The 17,142-nt window shown below is 43.4% G+C and overlaps 1 protein-coding gene across 1 annotated transcript; it reads left to right on the top strand.

The window, feature by feature from the left end:
* The first annotated feature begins 258 nt into the window (after positions 1–258).
* Positions 259–16,903, top strand: sec23b (SEC23 homolog B, coat complex II component). Its single transcript, XM_080848849.1, has 19 exons — positions 259–339; positions 1,590–1,882; positions 2,819–2,876; positions 3,110–3,196; positions 4,126–4,362; positions 4,720–4,802; positions 5,618–5,762; positions 6,947–7,105; positions 7,606–7,721; positions 8,391–8,514; positions 8,957–9,037; positions 9,155–9,244; positions 9,584–9,690; positions 11,719–11,872; positions 12,114–12,191; positions 12,370–12,531; positions 14,117–14,203; positions 14,535–14,756; positions 16,007–16,903. Exons 2-19 carry the CDS (start codon positions 1,608–1,610, stop codon positions 16,094–16,096), a joined length of 2,355 nt encoding a protein of 784 aa, XP_080704975.1. The 5' UTR covers positions 259–339; positions 1,590–1,607; the 3' UTR covers positions 16,097–16,903.
* The last annotated feature ends 239 nt before the right edge of the window (positions 16,904–17,142 follow it).

The raw sequence follows: 17,142 nt of genomic DNA, 5'->3' as shown, positions 1-17,142 counted from the left end.
TGAAAACATGTGAAAATGGAAAGATTTGAACCCGGGGAAACTCGAAATGTTCGGGAAAATGTTCCATGTTATACTCACTTCTCTATACTTGCGCATTTCTAGTGGGAGGGGCAGGCTGCTTACGTTTCGGAAACATGCGACCAATAGTAAACTGCTGAATGTGTAGTAACACGTCATTCCACAGCGGAGAAGTAACCGGTGGGGTTGAGCCCGGTTGCGCGGAGTTGCCAGCCTAAATTTCTTTGCCCATCTGCTTGTTTTAGTGCAGATGTGAATGATACATTCCTGAAGCTAAATTTCATTTATTTATTTCCATTCGGATTTACGGATTCATTCCAGGTATGATCATCCGCCGGATTTTCTCTTGAACTAGGCCAGCTCCTCAGGTTGGGCGAAACCCCGGATTAGCCCAGTGAACCGTCGCCTGTTAGCTAGCTTGCTTGCTAACTCAATTTCTAGCTGTATGGTTTTAGCTGTAACACTGCTATATTGCTAACTACTTAGCCGCCTCCCGTTCTCGTGTTTTCAATTTCATATCAGTTTCATAGGAAATGGTCAGCTGGACTTTAGCAAGGTTCATTTTAATATTTTGTTAGTACGCAGTGTCGGTGGCTTGATAGCATGGCTAGCACTGCTTCATCCATCCTGCAAGCTTGCTAGCCACCACTCTAGATACCAGCTTGAAAGAAGCCGGTTGAAACCCGACTTTTTAAAGAGACAGCTGGTGTTAATTTTTTCTTGACATACTAATGTATGTTTTGACTTACCCATGTCTATGGTTAAACAGTTTGTTTATGTGTGATTAGGTGGTGATATGTGTGATTTAGGTGGTGATGATGTTATGTTATATGAACTTGAGGTTTAACGTCAGAATTGCAGTATTGCGCAACCTTTTTAAATGGTTTAGTATTGTAGCTGGATATCTTCCGGTAGTAATCTGTCTTTTTGGTTATTCTTTAAGTTTTGCTTGTCCCTTTGCCAACGTCAGCTTTATGTTACGTACAATTGATTAACGGTAGTTAACGTGGCTAAAGGTAGATATGCTCTTGTGTCCCATAGTATTACAGATAAGATGAGATCTGCTGATTGTGGGTCGCTCTATGTGATTCAAGGCGTTAGGCCAGTACCTCGCTTAGTGTTATTAAGAATAACTGCTTATAGCATATTTTATAAAAAGTACATCAATGTCTATTCCTAGCATTCCAGGAGATCAGTGGTGCAGAAAAGTTGACGTAACAAACTGCTTGAGCCTTTGGGTTGTCACTCCCTTGTTGACATTCCTCCTTAAAAATAGAGAGGCCTCTTACGTCCATAGACACACTCACTCACACCCCAAGAACATGTCGGGCAAGTTCAGAGTGACGCACAGTGTCAACATTTTTGAAAGCTTTTCACTCCATTGTTCACGTCACTGTTTCTGTCAGGGAGCAACGTCAGCATCTAGAAAAGCTCTGCTGTCTTCTGAGACACACAAGGCTCACAAAGATCCACTGAGTCCACCTCTCTCTTTCTCTCTCCCTTCCTTCCTTTGACAACATCTGTCTTTGTTTCCCTGTCTCCTCCCCTCTCCACCTCCTTCCCAACCTCAGCTCTCTGCTCCCACAACGATGGACCAGCAACAACAACAACAACAACAACAGCCGCAGCAGCAGCAGTCGCCCGCGATGACCTACCAGGAGTTCATCCAGCAGAACGAGGACCGGGATGGCGTGCGCTTCAGCTGGAACCTCTGGCCGTCCAGTCGCCTGGAGGCCACCCGGCTGGTGGTGCCCGTCTCCTGCCTCTTCACGCCACTCAAGGAGCGGCCCGACCTGCCGCCCATCCAGTACGAGCCTGTGCTGTGCAGCCGCGCCAACTGCAAGGCCGTGCTCAACCCGCTCTGGTGAGACGCTTTGAATTCTCATACCCCACCACCACCACCACCACTTTAGGGCAAAACAGCTCTTAAATGTAGTACTTAACTTTCACTAACTAGTACTTAACTCTCACTTACAGTACTAACAATCCCGCACTTTTTTATTTCTTATGAAAAGTAGTATTTCTGGTTACACTAGGTCTCTGTTGCTCGTAGCTTGATTGTTCTCTCCTTTGTACATCCTTTTGGATAGAAGATGGTTTTAACATGTAACACTCTATGATCGTTTTAACACTCTATGATCGCTGCATTCATTAAAATCACTGGGGTTTCCATGATTGGTTGCAAGTATTTGAGGGAAACTGAAGAAGAGTTGAAAGCCCTTTTGCAGTTGAGTGCTCCACCACACTGGATAGTGGGTTTTTACTGCCGGCCACCTACTGTGTGCTGAACACTTCACCCAAACAAACACCCCAACCAAAACCCCACAAAAGCAACAGATTCAACTCTAGCCCAATATACTGAGTATTGTTTTTCTACCCCCAGCTGTGGCCTCCCCCCCCCCCCCCCCATGAGAAAGCACAGTGCCTCTCTGGCCTTGTCTGTGTTTTAAAAGTGCTAACTGCTCTTTGATCAGTCATGTTAATGGCTCAATGGGTCATCTAGGGGGTCTGTGTGATAGAGAGGTCAATTAAATCACAAGTTGTTTACAACCCAAACAGTGATCAGTGTGTGTGTTTTTAGTTATGTTTATTAGCCATTCAATTGATCTAAAGGGGCTCTTTCCACAGTTTTGAAAGCATCACTCAATTTCCCACCTCTGTAATCTGGACAATAATTGCAGTGCTTGATCTGCTTTCAAAGTGTTATCTGTGTTTAGAGTGGTGTGAGTAAATGGGGTTTTATAGGATCCCCCCCCCCCCTTCTTTTCTCACTCTTGCATTTGATCACATTTGCCTCTAGCCAAGTGGACTTCCGAGCCAAAATATGGGCCTGCAACTTCTGCTTCCAAAGGAATCCAGTGAGTATAACCCCCTACTCTTTGGCATGGAGCAGTTTCTATTAGTCTAAACTCACATTACAGAGAAGTCTGTTGCAAAAGTTGCATAACATTACTTCAACATCACTCCAGCCACAGAACTGACATTACATCAGTGGTCCAAAGTCCACGACGACTAGCTTCAGATGTTTGCCCTGTTTTTGAGTTTACTCGTTCTCTTCGCTGACCTCCTCCTCTCTGCCCCCCCCACCCAGTTCCCTCCATCCTACGCTGGCATCTCGGAGGTGAACCAGCCCGCTGAACTGATGTCGCAGTTTTCCACCATCGAGTACATAGTGCAGGTAAACACAGCTCCCGCCTCAGCCGCTACACAGATGTAGTGTACTGTACAGACTGTCCTGTGCACACACACACACACACACAATAGAACGCAGGTGAACCTTTGCCACTGTTCCTGGGACTAGCTGATAACTTCTGGCATCGGGGGCCTCCCTAGAAAGGGGAGAAAGAATGTTTGTGACAGTTATCAGTAGATTATGGTGCTGGATAACTGACCTGCACAGCCATTCAGCTTCTTTTTTTCCCTTTACAAAACATAGACTACAGAAATAATATGCAAGGACATTTTATTGAACGCTCACTTCTGGATCGTCCTGCCCTTCTTCTCTGAAGCAATTACTAGTCAAGATCAAGATTATATTTCAGTGCCCATCTAAAATGTGTGATCATTTAATGAAATTGTAAATCTCAGATTAGTCCATTGCTTTCATGTGAAGAAAGGTCTTTTCCAGTGGGCCATAGCACACTACTGCTCTTTTCTTACACGATTTCTTACTGATGCCCTCACCCGAGAGAAGCTTTTTATAGAATAGCATAGATAGGTCTCAAGCACTTATGTTTACACGTTCACTGCATTATACTTCGCTGAGAGACCCAAGGACACCTGCATAATGGATCTTTTTATTTTGTTTAAAGGTCATAAAATGACATCACACAACCTTGGATATTCACAGTTTGTGTTATTTCCTCTGCTAGCCTTTTTTTTGCAAGCTGGAAAACTCGTTCCGTACATTGTGCACCCACGCACTGTTTGAACAACCCAGTGACCAATCCATTGATATAGCACATTTGTATCTGCTTATTGTGTCTGCAGCTCAGGGTTTCCCTGAGACATTTCAATGTACTGTACAATAACAATGAAGGCATTCTATTCTATTCTATGTCATGAAGGTGTTTTTTGACCCTCCTTTTGTCCCTGTTTCTGTCCCAGCGCGGCCCCCCGTCCCCTCTGATCTTCCTGTACGTGGTAGACACGTGTCTGGAGGAGGAGGACCTGCAGGCGCTGCGCGAGTCGCTGCAGATGTCGCTCAGCCTGCTGCCGCCCAACGCGCTGGTGGGCCTCATCACCTTCGGCCGCATGGTGCAGGTGCACGAGCTGAGCTGCGAGGGCATCGCCAAGAGCTACGTCTTCCGCGGCACCAAGGAGCTCACCCCCAAACAGATCCAGGTACCCACAGCACGCCGCCACCGCTGCCACCGCCAGGCTAGGGGGAGAGATGTGTGCCAAAAGGCTTTGGGGGGGGAAATGGCTGTAGCTCCCAGGTGGCACCATAGTCTGCCAAGGGACTTGGTGCCAGAGGTATAGTGTGTGTGTGTGTGTGTGTGTGTGTGCATTCTGTACAGTGTGTGTGCAGGACATTCTGTACACTGTGTGTGTTGTAAGACGTAGCTTTTTGTTTTTGTGTCGAAATTGGCTTTAGTGTGCTGAGGGTTTTGTTTGATTTTTGCTTAGGTACGGATACGGATAAGTATGTCAATGTTTGTTTGTTGTGCTAATGGGGGGTTTGTTTGGTTTGGTGATTAGGAGATGCTGGGCTTGATGAAGCCGGCCGCCTCTGGACCGCAAGGTCGACCTATTGCTCCGATGGACGCCTCTGCCACCTGCAGGTACAGATTACAACGACCATTCACTCCCACTTAAGCAATAGAAAACAAACTCACTCAAGTCTACCCCCCACCCTCTCTCTGTCTCTCTCTCTCTGTCTCTATCTGCGGTCATGAAAGATAAATGTCAACAAGCAAATGTGGCTACAAACTCAGGACATGAGAGGAGGGACAAACAGAGAGAGGTTTGTCCCTCCTCTCATGTCCTGAGTTTGTAGCCACATTTTCTTGTTGACATTTATCTTTCATGACCGCAGCGAATTAAGCTGAACCATGGGAAGCGAGGAGAATGTTTCAGACAGATTGTTTATTCCGCTTTGCCACAAGAGCACAGCGAATCAGCAATGTTTTTGTCCGTTTCAGTTTCATTTCACCCAGATTTCATGTTCTTTCAAGTCATGTTGAATAGAAGTTTACGTGACATGAGTAAATCTAATCTGTATTAACTTCTCTTGGGTTCAACTCCCTACTGCCTTAAACACATTGTTTCAATTCCTCCTTATCCAACCCCTTGCCTCCCAAAACACACTCTGATAACCTTTCCTTCTCCATTGCTGCCCTGAACATGCTGTACTAACCCCTCTTTGTCCGACCCCGTGCCCTGAACATGCTGTACTAACCCCTCTTTGTCCGACCTACCCTGCTTCCCTGCTTCCACTCCCTACTGCCCTAAACACATTGTGTTAATCCCTCCTTATCCAACCCCTTGCCTCCCTGAACACACTCTGATAACCTTTCCTTCTCCAACTCCATTGCTGCCCTGAACATGCTGTACTAACCCCTCTTTGACCTCTGACCCCCTGCTTCCCCTTGCCCAGGTTCCTGCAGCCGGTGCACAAGGTGGACATGAACCTGACGGACCTGTTGGGGGAACTCCAGAGGGACCCGTGGCCCGTGCCCCAGGGCAAGCGCCCGCTGCGCTCCACCGGTGTGGCCCTCTCCATCGCCGTCGGCCTGCTGGAGGTAAAGGGGTTCACTAAATGCTCACCTTTGACCTTTTGACCTCTGGCTCCTGAGTTGAAGGAGTTCATTCTCAGAGAGCATTGTATGTGTGTTGTGTTTTTTGACCTTTTTAACTTTGGCTCCTGCTTGTCAGGAAGAGTTCATTCTCATAAAGCGTGTGTGTGTGTGTGTGTGTGTGTGTGTGTGTGTGTTGTGGGATTTTGTTTGTACGTGTTGCATCAATGCCCCCTCTCAATCGTTGTCGGCCTGCTGGAGGTAAAGGGGTTCACTCAATGCTTACTTTTGACCTTTTGAACTTTGGTGCCTGTTTGTCAGGAAGAGTTCATTCTCAGAGAGAGAGAGAGAGAGAGTGTGTGTGTGTGTGTGTTTAAAAAAAAAAAAATGTACATGTTGCATCAATGCCTTTTGTGGACAGGACACACTCTCTCAGATTACAAGCGCACTGTCCACTCACACTTAAGCAACAGAAAACAAACTCTCTCAAGACTCTCTGTGTTCTCTCTCTCTCTCTCTCTCTAATCAATATTTGTTTCGTAACATGGTGAGGATGAGGCTGTTCCGGACTCTGAAGCCCTGTGTCTGATAACACCATAGGGCTTTTTTTGCAGTCACTGCAGTTCACTGTGCACCGACCTTAATCTGCTTTCAGTATCATTTCAATCATGTTTGCACTGTTGCGTAATACTCAGTAGTCGGACTGCCACGTTTCACACCATGGTCTGTACCACACTCTGTCAGCTGATCTGTATCTTTTGGAGAGCTCCTACACTTCTGTTTATGTTCAGCCATGAAGCTTTAACTCAGCTGCGTCTTCATTTAATCCCGATATTTTAGTCACTGCTGATGATACTCGACTGTCGGCTATAAAATGGATCATTCCCTCTTTCTTTATACGTTTTTTCAGTTGCATTCTCTACCAGTGCACCACACGTAGCCTACTGTTTATCTATTGGCTCTTAGCCTAACAATGAACTGTACAGGGAAGTATAGTCTAATACTCAACAGGGAAGCCACAGTTTCAAGGCTACATTTTTAATTTAAAAGAGCTTTATTGATATTGCTGTGGTGTAGTAAAGTATATGTGTGCGCAGAATACGAAACACATAAACAAACACGTATAACTAATGCATATAATGTGTAATTTATGTAGAAACCTGAATCTGAGTTCCTCTGTCTCTCTCCAGGGCACGTTCCCCAACACAGGCGCTCGGGTGATGCTGTTCACTGGCGGCCCCCCCACCCAGGGCCCCGGCATGGTAGTGGGCGACGAGCTGAAGACGCCTATCCGCTCCTGGCACGACATCCAGAAGGACAATGCCCGTCACCTGAAGAAGGCCACAAAGGTCAGCCTCACAGATGTAGAAGTGTTCACTTGCAACTGAAATGCTCCTATTTGATATACTGCCACGCAGGGGTCTACATCTGTTTTATGTTCATGACCGTATCCGTCATATCTGTTTTCTGTTTATACGACCATCCGCAGGTGGCATTTCTGTTTTTCTTGCTGTTAAATTTCCATCCAGTCCAGTGTTTTTTTTGTAAGATCTTTGATACAAAAATGTCAGTCTCAGAGGTCAGATCCTACAGATGTGCTGTCTTGCAACAGTGCAATGAATAGAAGGGCTGCCCTGTGAGGCCCATGCAGAATGCTGAGAATAAAGCCTTAGCAACGGTTCCCACAAATGGAGCATTTGGAAATAATCCTACTGCTGAATGGTAAACATTTAGTGAATGGCGGGCTGTGCCGAATGCTAATATTTGTTGTGTGTGTGTGTGTGTGTGTGTGTGTGTGTGTGTGTGTGTGTGTGTGTGTGTGTGTGTGGTGTGTGTGTGTGTCCTGCAGTACTACGAGGCTCTGTCTAACCGCACCGCAGACAATGGCCACAGCATTGACATCTACGCCTGTGCCCTGGACCAGACGGGTCTGCTGGAGATGAAGTGCTGCTCCAACCTGACCGGGTGAGGAGGCGCACAAACCCAAAAGAACCGCACGGGTTGGGAAGACTGACGGGAACTTGTGGCAATTCAGTTGGGCCAGTTTGAAATGGACTTTAAATATTAATAATAATTTTTAAATGCCATGTATAACATGCCTTTCTTCAATTTACATGGCATCTTGTAGGCCTCATAATCATTTACATTTAGTCACTTTGCAGGCGCTTTTGTCCAAAGCGACACACAAGGGAGGGAACAGTCAAGCTACGAGCAATAGCGACCTAGTGTAACAATAAATACTATTTTAAATAAGAATTAGAAAAAAGTGCAGGAATGTAACTGCAAGTTAAGAACTTATAGAAGTGCAAGTTAGGGAGGGAGGTGCTCTCTGAAGAGTTGGGTCTTTAAGAGCTTGTAAGATATTTAATGTTAACTAGCGGCTTAACCATGTCACGTACATCTTGTTTTTTTTCCATGTTCTATGAACGGAATCTAGGAATGGCCATGTTTTGTTTTATCTGACACACAATGCTGTGCTGTTTTCAAGTTGGACTGTGAAATCCCTCACTGGGCACGCACTTGCTTTGATTGTCACTGTTAACACTTGTGCTGTGTGTGTGTGTGTGTGTGTGTGTGTGTGTGTGTGTGTGTGTGTGTGTGTGTGTGTGTGTGTGTGTGTGTGTGTGTCCACAGGGGCCACATTGTGATGGGCGACTCGTTCAACACGTCCCTCTTCAAGCAGACCTTCCAGCGCGTCTTCGCCAAGGGCTACAACTCCGAGTTCCGCATGGCCTTTGGAAGCACCATAGAGGTCAAGGTGAGCCAGCCGGCGGTGGCCATTGCAGAGCGGGTTAAAAGTGATCGTGCCATGCTTGTTCTGGGTTAATGACTAACATTTATGTTTGTTTAGTTAGGAGCCTCTTTTTGGGGACTGGAGCATACAGAGATAAATGTATATGTTAGTTTTTTTCAGTAAGACTTTTTAGAGGAGACTATTTTTTTTTCTGTAACCCTTAGAAGAACCATGAGGCTTCTCTTGATTGATCAAATTGATTGGGTGCATTTCCAGGATTCTTCACTATGTCAATGATATGCTAACTAAACAAGGCTAGGCTAGGCTAAGACTTCATTTACTTGAAAAATACAACCACTGTTTTTATTATTGCTGAGGATTTAATACATAGATACATGTATACGGAAATGCTGTTTAATAAGCAGCCTTGTATATCACTCTTAACTCACTTAACTGTCTTCCCCAGACTTCTCGCGAGCTGAAAGTGGCCGGAGCCATCGGCTCCTGCGTCTCTCTCAACGCCAAGGGGCCCAGCGTCTCAGAAAACGTGAGTGGAGTTGGACACACACACCGAAAGAGTCCTTTTAATGTTAGTGTTTTAATTTGTCCTGTGACGATGAGACCGAGTGCCCGTTTTGACCCGCCACCTCTCCTCTGTTTGCAGGAGATGGGCGTCGGTGGCACCACCCAGTGGAAAGTGTGCAGCCTCACGCCCGCTACCACCCTGGGCATGTTCTTTGAGGTGGTGAACCAGGTACGTATCCACTGCTGGCTGACTGTCCATGAGTGCTAGTTATTCACAAGCCAGTGCATGTACAATGTACAGTGTATATATATGACCATTTGGAACCGGTTTGGCTTATCGTTGCTGCAGACACTTAAGAAAGTATTGAATAGATTCTCAGACTACCAGCAGAGGAGACTATGTCTGCAGATTGTCAATAATCAGTCTGAGACGAACAAATAAGATTTAATCGATCAGGGGGCTTATCTTCGAGACAACTGATTGGCACAGACAATACTCTTTCTCTTTGTAGTCCATGTCTGTCATATGTGTTTAATTCTTACGTCGGTCTTGTCTCTCTTGCGGCAGCATAACGCCCCCATACCTCAGGGAGGCCGAGGCGCCGTCCAGTTCATCACCCAGTACCAGCATTCCAACATGCAGAAGAGGATCAGGGTCACCACCGTGGCCAGGAAGTGAGTGCTCTCTCTCTCTCGCACACACATACACACACACACACACACACACACACACACACACACACACATATATGGGCCATTCTACCGAATTGGTGCAAAGTCAGGTCGGAAATATTTTGATTTTTTTTATGTTTTATTCCCAAAACTTTGTCCGTATGTGTATTGTACCATATCTAAAGTACACTTAATTAGTAAAAGAACAGTCAATTTTTATATTGTATTTTCAGAATGTGTTGGAATGTTTTTCCTCTTCCAAAAATTGTCACTACCGAAACATCACATTTACTATAGTAAAAAAGTATTATTATTGACCTGTTCAGATTGTGTTTCCTTCCCTTCTCTGAAGAGTATTTTTTACAAATATTTCTTGAAGGTTTTCACAATGAAATCCATAAAAATGAATTTTTTATCAAATTTTCAAGTTCAATTTATACAATTCATCAAAATCTAAGTGCAATATTTCTTTGTAAAATGCAAAATACTGATCATATTGATTCCAGAGTTGTTAATTGATGAAATTGAACATACATTAATCCAATCAGTATCATAACATTTTAGTTGATTACTCAATATACTTAATTTTTTACAAAACATCCTGTGTTTCGGTAGTGTTGCACTGTTTCGGTAGTGACATCCAGTGTTTCGGTAGTGACTGCACTGTTGGATGGATGTTCATTTCTCTCCCAAAATCTTCCAAAAGGTGCTCTGGGCCGCCCTTTAGTCCACACAACACATTTATTTAAAAATTATGGGATTGAACTACTTACCATTTCATTTTGTCACTACTGAAATCATCAGGTCACTACCATATGTTTCGGTAGTGACTGTTTCGGTAGTGACAATTCTAGTTAACTTTAAGCATAAATAAAGAAATCTAACAAGCACACGGCATGCAAACACATCTTTGAAGAGGTGAACACACATACAAACATAAGATTTTCCATGAAACCCCAAAAGGTTTACTTAATTGAAGAAAACATGCGTTTCGGTAGTGACAATTCTTAAGGTTACACGTCGATTTTCAGACTTTGGAACACATTTATATAAAAACTATGGGATTTAGCTACTTACCATTCAACCATGAGGGTCAGAGATGCAGTGTCACTGCATGGTCAAAAATGCAGAGTCGTGGCTAAAACACAGGCTCAGCCAATGGACTAAAACTCTTGTGTTTCGGTAGTGACATGAAAACTAGGGACATGATTTTTTGAGTATAGAAAATTGATTTAAAAATTAAACCCACAATAAATCTAAATATTCCAAGTTCTGTTTCAACCCAATCATAAAGATCTTTGAAATTAAATCAAAAAAATTGAAAAGTGTTATTTAAAGGCATTGAAATTTAGATGTCAGGGTTGGGGACAGCTACTTCCCAATAGAAAGTACCCTATAAATGATGATTTTGTATATATTTAGCTTATCACTATCTCATGTAATGCATTGGGTTTATATAGACCATAACATTTTCTAATTAAATATCTATGCCTAAATACCTAATTGTTTTGTAAATAGTTTTTATTGTTGAGGGACTGCATATTACACGAATTCGGTAGAATGGCCCATATATACACACACACACACACACACACACACACACACACACACACATATACACATGCATATACACACACACACACACACACATATATACACACACACACACACACACACACACACATATATATACACATGCATATACACACACACACACACACAGACGTTAAAAGGTTCAAACAGTACTTCCTGAAGCGGCACTTCAGCGATAAGCCAAGGGAGATTGATCTAAATTATCTATTTGTTCTTTGGCTTCGCTTGGTAACACACGCCTTAACTTTTGGCTCGAGGCTTCGAATTATGACGCATCAGCCACTCCTAATAGCTGCCGTGTTGGAGTCTTTTATTAGTGCTACTACTGTTTGCACAGGAGGACCTTTTGTTGACTATAGGCCCGTGGGTGTATGTGCTTGCGTGTGTTTTCCGTGTGTATGACGAGAACGTGTCACTCACCGCCTGTCTCTCTTGCAGCTGGGCGGACGCTCAGTCCCAGATCCAGCACATCGAGTCCTCCTTCGACCAGGAAGCCTCGGCCGTGCTCATGGCCCGTCTGGGCGTGTTCAGGGCGGAGACGGAGGAGGGGCCAGACGTGCTGCGCTGGCTGGACAGGCAGCTGATTCGCCTGGTGAGTTTGGGCTCTTCACTGTGCAACATAGGAATGAATGAAATGAAACGTTTTCATATTTGAAATAACTAAAGCATAAAATCTTAATGCCAACTTTTAGTCCATCATATGTCTGTTGGTCAAGTGAGTTTTGATTTGACCAAGAGGTACAAGACTGAACTGTTTGGGGGGGAAAGAAAAAAATAAATCATCTTTTGGTTTGCATCAAAATGACTGGTCTACCGTACTACTTTGCTTGTAGTGTCAGAAGTTTGGACAGTTCAACAAGGACGACCCCAATTCCTTCCGCCTCTCACAGTCCCTCTCCCTTTACCCACAGGTGAGATTCAGCCCAAACACTACTTTGCTTTAAGTTAAATAAACTAACCTACACATGGAGTCATAACTTATGAACACATTCACATACTGGCTTATTTATTCTTTCATTCTTCCGGTCTTTTGTTTTTCCATTCACTTGGGTTTCTCACCTGTGTTATTTGTCCTTCCTACTCCCACAGTTCATGTTCCACCTGAGGCGGTCGCCGTTCCTGCAGGTGTTCAACAACAGTCCAGACGAGTCGTCCTACTACAGGCATCACTTCATGAGGCAGGACCTGACCCAGTCGCTCATCATGATGCAGCCTATCCTCTACTCCTACTCCTTCCATGGACCTCCAGAGGTGCGTAACCATAGTACTGGGGCTCGGCACCATTACAGGCACTGGATGACTGATGACTGCTGTAGCATTCAGTAGTATGCTAGGAATGAAACACTTATAGACAGTAGGGGTGGGCGATATGGGCAAAAAAATAATATCTCGATATTTTTTTCATTTTGACGATAACGATAATTAGACGATATTTAAAAAAAAAATGTGATTGGAATTCTCAGAGTTATACCTTCTTGGAGATTACAATAATGGGCACAATGTTTAAGGAAAACACTTCTTTATTGTCTTTAAACAAAAATAACTTAATTGAACTGCAATGCAGATATATTGAACTCTTGTAATAAAGTGCTCCATGCATCCATGAGAATTATTGCACATCAATAGCAGTTCTTATGGCCTTATTAAACTTAAAATTCTGTCTAGGATTGTATAAAAATACAAATACATGAGCATTAGAGCATGGATCGGGAAGAATTTTTCTGTACGAGCCCGGCCCGGTCCGACAGCCCCACGGAATCAATTTCTCAACTGTTCATAGTACTAATGCCACATTGACGTACGTTTTTTATGAATAGCCTGGCTTTATTAAACTGGGGCATCAACAGTTAAATGCTCTCTCTCACAAACAAGCGCTGTTAAACGCACAAGAGTACACAATAAGCATATTTAAATTAAATGATTCACATTGCAATAACGTTTAGTAAAATGGTGCGGCTCCTTTAAGGTGCACCGTGAGGGACAACGGTGACGCATAGTTTGGATGTAGCAACAAACATTTATATGCTGTGAAAGTGTTAACCAGTATGTGAGTAACGTGAGTTTTGTTAAAGCATAGCGTGTGTAATGTGTAGCTATTTCATTCCGTTTGCTAACCTTTCCTGCTGTCTGTACTTACTAACCAGCAGCAGACGTAAAGGAAGGGAATTTAACCCTGAAGTTAATAACATGCAATCTACTTCGGCCATGGAGCATTTTACTCCACTGCAATACTCAACTACGTTCAGCGACAGACAGCAGGAGAGGTTAACAAACGGAATGAAATAGTTACACATTACACATGCTATGTTTTAATAAAACTCACGTTTTATGCTACACCAACGGAGGCACAACAGACATCACCATGCGCTGCTAACCTGTTGCAAAGTGGATGTGAGAAGTCATGTCACGTGATCACGTAGGCCCACTAGTCGTATGAGTGCCGTGCTGTGGGGAGCGCTGCTGCTCCGTAGGCTATATTAAGAACATGATGTGAAAAGTTTCCCCGTGCGTGTCATTGTTTTTGGCGAAGTCATTTAAATACTCGATAATGTAATTTTGCACATCGTTTGAACAACAATGACGATATTATCGCAGACGATATATATCGCCCACCCCTAATAGACAGATGGATAAATGTTTCTTTCTTTCTCTCTTCTTTTGTCTTTCTAACTTCTCCATCTTTCTTTCCTTCTCTCTTTCCTTTTTGCTCTCTTTCTTTCTTTATCTCCCTCACTTTCTTTCTTTGTCGTTCTATTATGCTGGGTTGTATAGGTATCATTCTGTAATTGTTTGAGTTGAAGGTGAAAGTCGTGTTTTGATGCCCCCCTCTCTCTAGCCTGTGCTCCTGGACAGCAGCAGCATCCTGCCTGACCGCATCCTGCTCATGGACACCTTCTTCCAGCTGGTCATCTTCCACGGCGAGGTAGACAAACACCTCCACACATTCATTTTTGAGACGTATGCAGTGAAGTGACTCGTCAGAGATCTTCAGTAACTAAGAAGTTTGAGTTCTTGTCCCTTCAGGGGGTGACCAATCTGACAACTGTCAAATATCGTCCTTACATTTCCAAATTCATATTGTATGTAATTTGTAACCAGTCATTTTTCAGCTTCAGGACTTAAAATGCTCATTTCCTGTCCCCATTGTAATGTACGGATGATGAGCTAAAAAAGTGCTTAAGGGCAAAGTGTTGTTAAAGTGGAAAAGATCTGTGTACGGCCTGTTGCTTAACGTGTTCATGTCCGTGCTTCAGACCATCGCCCAGTGGAGGAAGGCGGGGTACCAGGACCTGCCCGAGTACGAGAACTTCAAGCAGCTGCTGCAGGCGCCACTGGACGACGCGCAGGAGCTCCTGCAGGGCCGCTTCCCCATGCCGCGCTACGTGGACACGGAGCACGGCGGCTCGCAGGCCCGCTTCCTGCTCTCCAAGGTCAACCCGTCGCAGACGCACAACAACCTGTACGCCTGGGGCCAGGTGAGGAGACCAGACCAGACGCCATGCACACAGAGCAACGGATACACCAACAGGCACACATAGACGGCGCACACAGAAAATATACACGTGCACGTAGAAATATGACTACTAGCGCTTCAATTTAAATATAGACATTATAGACACTTTTGAAGACCCGGAACGCCTTTATAAGTGGGCCTAAGTGAGGAAGTAGCACAAACGCATAAACTGTACAGACACATACACACACACACACACACAAATATACATACAATACTTTTCAAAAGTTTGGAGAAATGTGTTTTTCTGTTCAAATACCCTAAAATTGGTGAGAAGTATAGTCTACATAATTACAGCTCCATATACATATAATATAATTACATATAGTTACAGCTGGAAATGGCTGACTTTGAATGGAATAAAAGGCCCATATTCTGCCACCATCACTCATGTGTTTCAATGGCACATTATGTTAGCTTATCCTAAATTATCATGTTTTAAATGCTAATTCATCATTATAAAACACTCCTGCAATTACGTTTGAGTGGCTGAAGGCCTTTGTGCTCTTAAAGCCAGCTGCCTTTGGAAGATGCTAGAGGAGTGCTTGGCGCCATCCCTCAGGCATGGTGGAGGATATGTGATGGTCTGGGGGTACTATGGTGCTAATTAAGTTTGCCATTTGTACAGAGTAAAATAAATCTTTTAACAAGAAAGGCTATAGCTCCATTTTACCATGGCACTGGACTGGAGTGCATTTTATCTTACAACAAGACGGAGACCCAAGGCATTGCTCTAAATTAAGCAAGACCTATTTAGTGAAGAACCAGTCAGGCAACAAATGGAGGGTGCTTTGATGAAAGAAAACTTTCAAGCACAAAATGATTTCAAACAGAAATTGTTATTTCTAACATTACCAATGTTTTGTCTATATTTCCATACATTTTCCACCTTATTTGGTGGATAGAAATATGAGTTTTCCATTTTCCAGGTGATTCCAAACTTTAGAAAAATAGTGTATACACACAACCCTAGGTATACAAAATGATATAGGCCAAGTTCTATCCACAGTCTCACACACACACACACACACACACACACACAGAGGTATACAAAAAGATCTAGGCCTACTTCTATCCACTGTCTCTCTCTCACACACACAAACCCGTGTTATGTCTTACTTTTATTTGCCACCTCATATGTGGAGCACAGTGGTCCTCCCTGAGCTGAGATCTGTGACTGACCGGTGTTGTGCTCTCCGGTCTGTGTTTCAGGAGTCTGGAGCCCCCATCCTCACAGATGACGTCAGTCTGCAAGTGTTCATGGACCACCTCAAGAAGCTGGCTGTGTCCAGCTCTGCCTGAACCCCACCCTAGCCTTGGACCAAATTAATTAACTAAGTGAATGAGGAGTGTGTGTGTCTGTGTGTCTATCTCTCTGTGTGTGTGTGTGTCTCTCTGTGTGTGTAAAGTGTGAGTGACCTGATGTGGAATCTGTATTTCATGTTTTTATTCCAAGAGGAGAAATGGTCTTTCTTCCTCTGGAAAAGCATCCATGTTTTTTTTTCTTCTTCTGTTTGTCCATTGAAACATCTACTGAAAGTCATGCTGTACCTCGGATGAAAACGTATCTCTTTGTGTGTTTGTTTGTTTGTTTTGTCCTGTTCATTTTTTTTTATTAACATTCCACAAAACTGGATAATTATTATGATTTATGTGTTTAATTTGTGTCTCTTGGTTTGATTTTGTTGTCCTGTTTTTGTTTGTCTGAACCTTTTAACATGTCCCCAGTCACTTAAAAAAAATGTTGAAGGGTTGTCATAATGTTCTGATGAATGAAGGTCTATAGTATAGAGATAAAATTATATTTGAGATGTAACAAGACTGATATTTCAATGAAGAACATCGGTACTTTGCAATGTCCTTGCTGTTTGGTTTCTACAGCAGTCATTCCCCTTGGCCTATGACCTTTTCTATATGAATCACGTTTTTCTAACCCCTGTCTCCCCCTTACTAGCGAATGCCCAAATGTGTAGGACTGCAACCACTGCACTCGCCCATATTACTGGATGAGATGCATTCATATTTATCTATAGCAGGTTGACCAGCACCTTTTTGTTAGTTTTGTTTCAGTCATCGGTAATATTTAAACATCTAAAAAAAAAAACTGCGTTGATGCTGTTTATTAATTACCTTTTAATACTGTAAAGGGAATGTTAATTTTTCCAGACCTGACCATGTATATTACAATACTATGCATAAAGTTTATGTCAAACAAAATCCATGGTTGAATCCTTTTTTTTATTTTATTTTTATAAGAGTCAATAGTAACTATAAAGGTAAAAACTATTGAAGCAGAAATACGATAGCAACAACGAAACCGCTACATAATATATTTGGCATGGAATGGT

The sequence above is a fragment of the Sprattus sprattus genome (assembly GCF_963457725.1).
Source record: "Sprattus sprattus genome assembly, chromosome: 1".
Classification (NCBI taxonomy): Eukaryota; Metazoa; Chordata; class Actinopteri; order Clupeiformes; family Clupeidae; genus Sprattus; species Sprattus sprattus.
Note: the sequence above shows the minus strand (reverse complement) of the source record. Positions and strands in the feature narration are given on the sequence as shown.

What these genes read in the sequence shown, in the direction of transcription:
- sec23b (XM_080848849.1), top strand. Translation starts at nt 1,608, where the DNA reads ATGGACCAGCAACAACAACAACAACAACAACAGCCGCAGCAGCAGCAG. An exon ending in GACGCCTCTGCCACCTGCAG is followed by an intron (nt 4,803 to 5,617) that starts GTACAGATTACA and finishes CCCCTTGCCCAG; the next exon opens with GTTCCTGCAGCCGGTGCACA. An exon ending in GTCACCACCGTGGCCAGGAA is followed by an intron (nt 9,691 to 11,718) that starts GTGAGTGCTCTC and finishes TCTCTCTTGCAG; the next exon opens with CTGGGCGGACGCTCAGTCCC.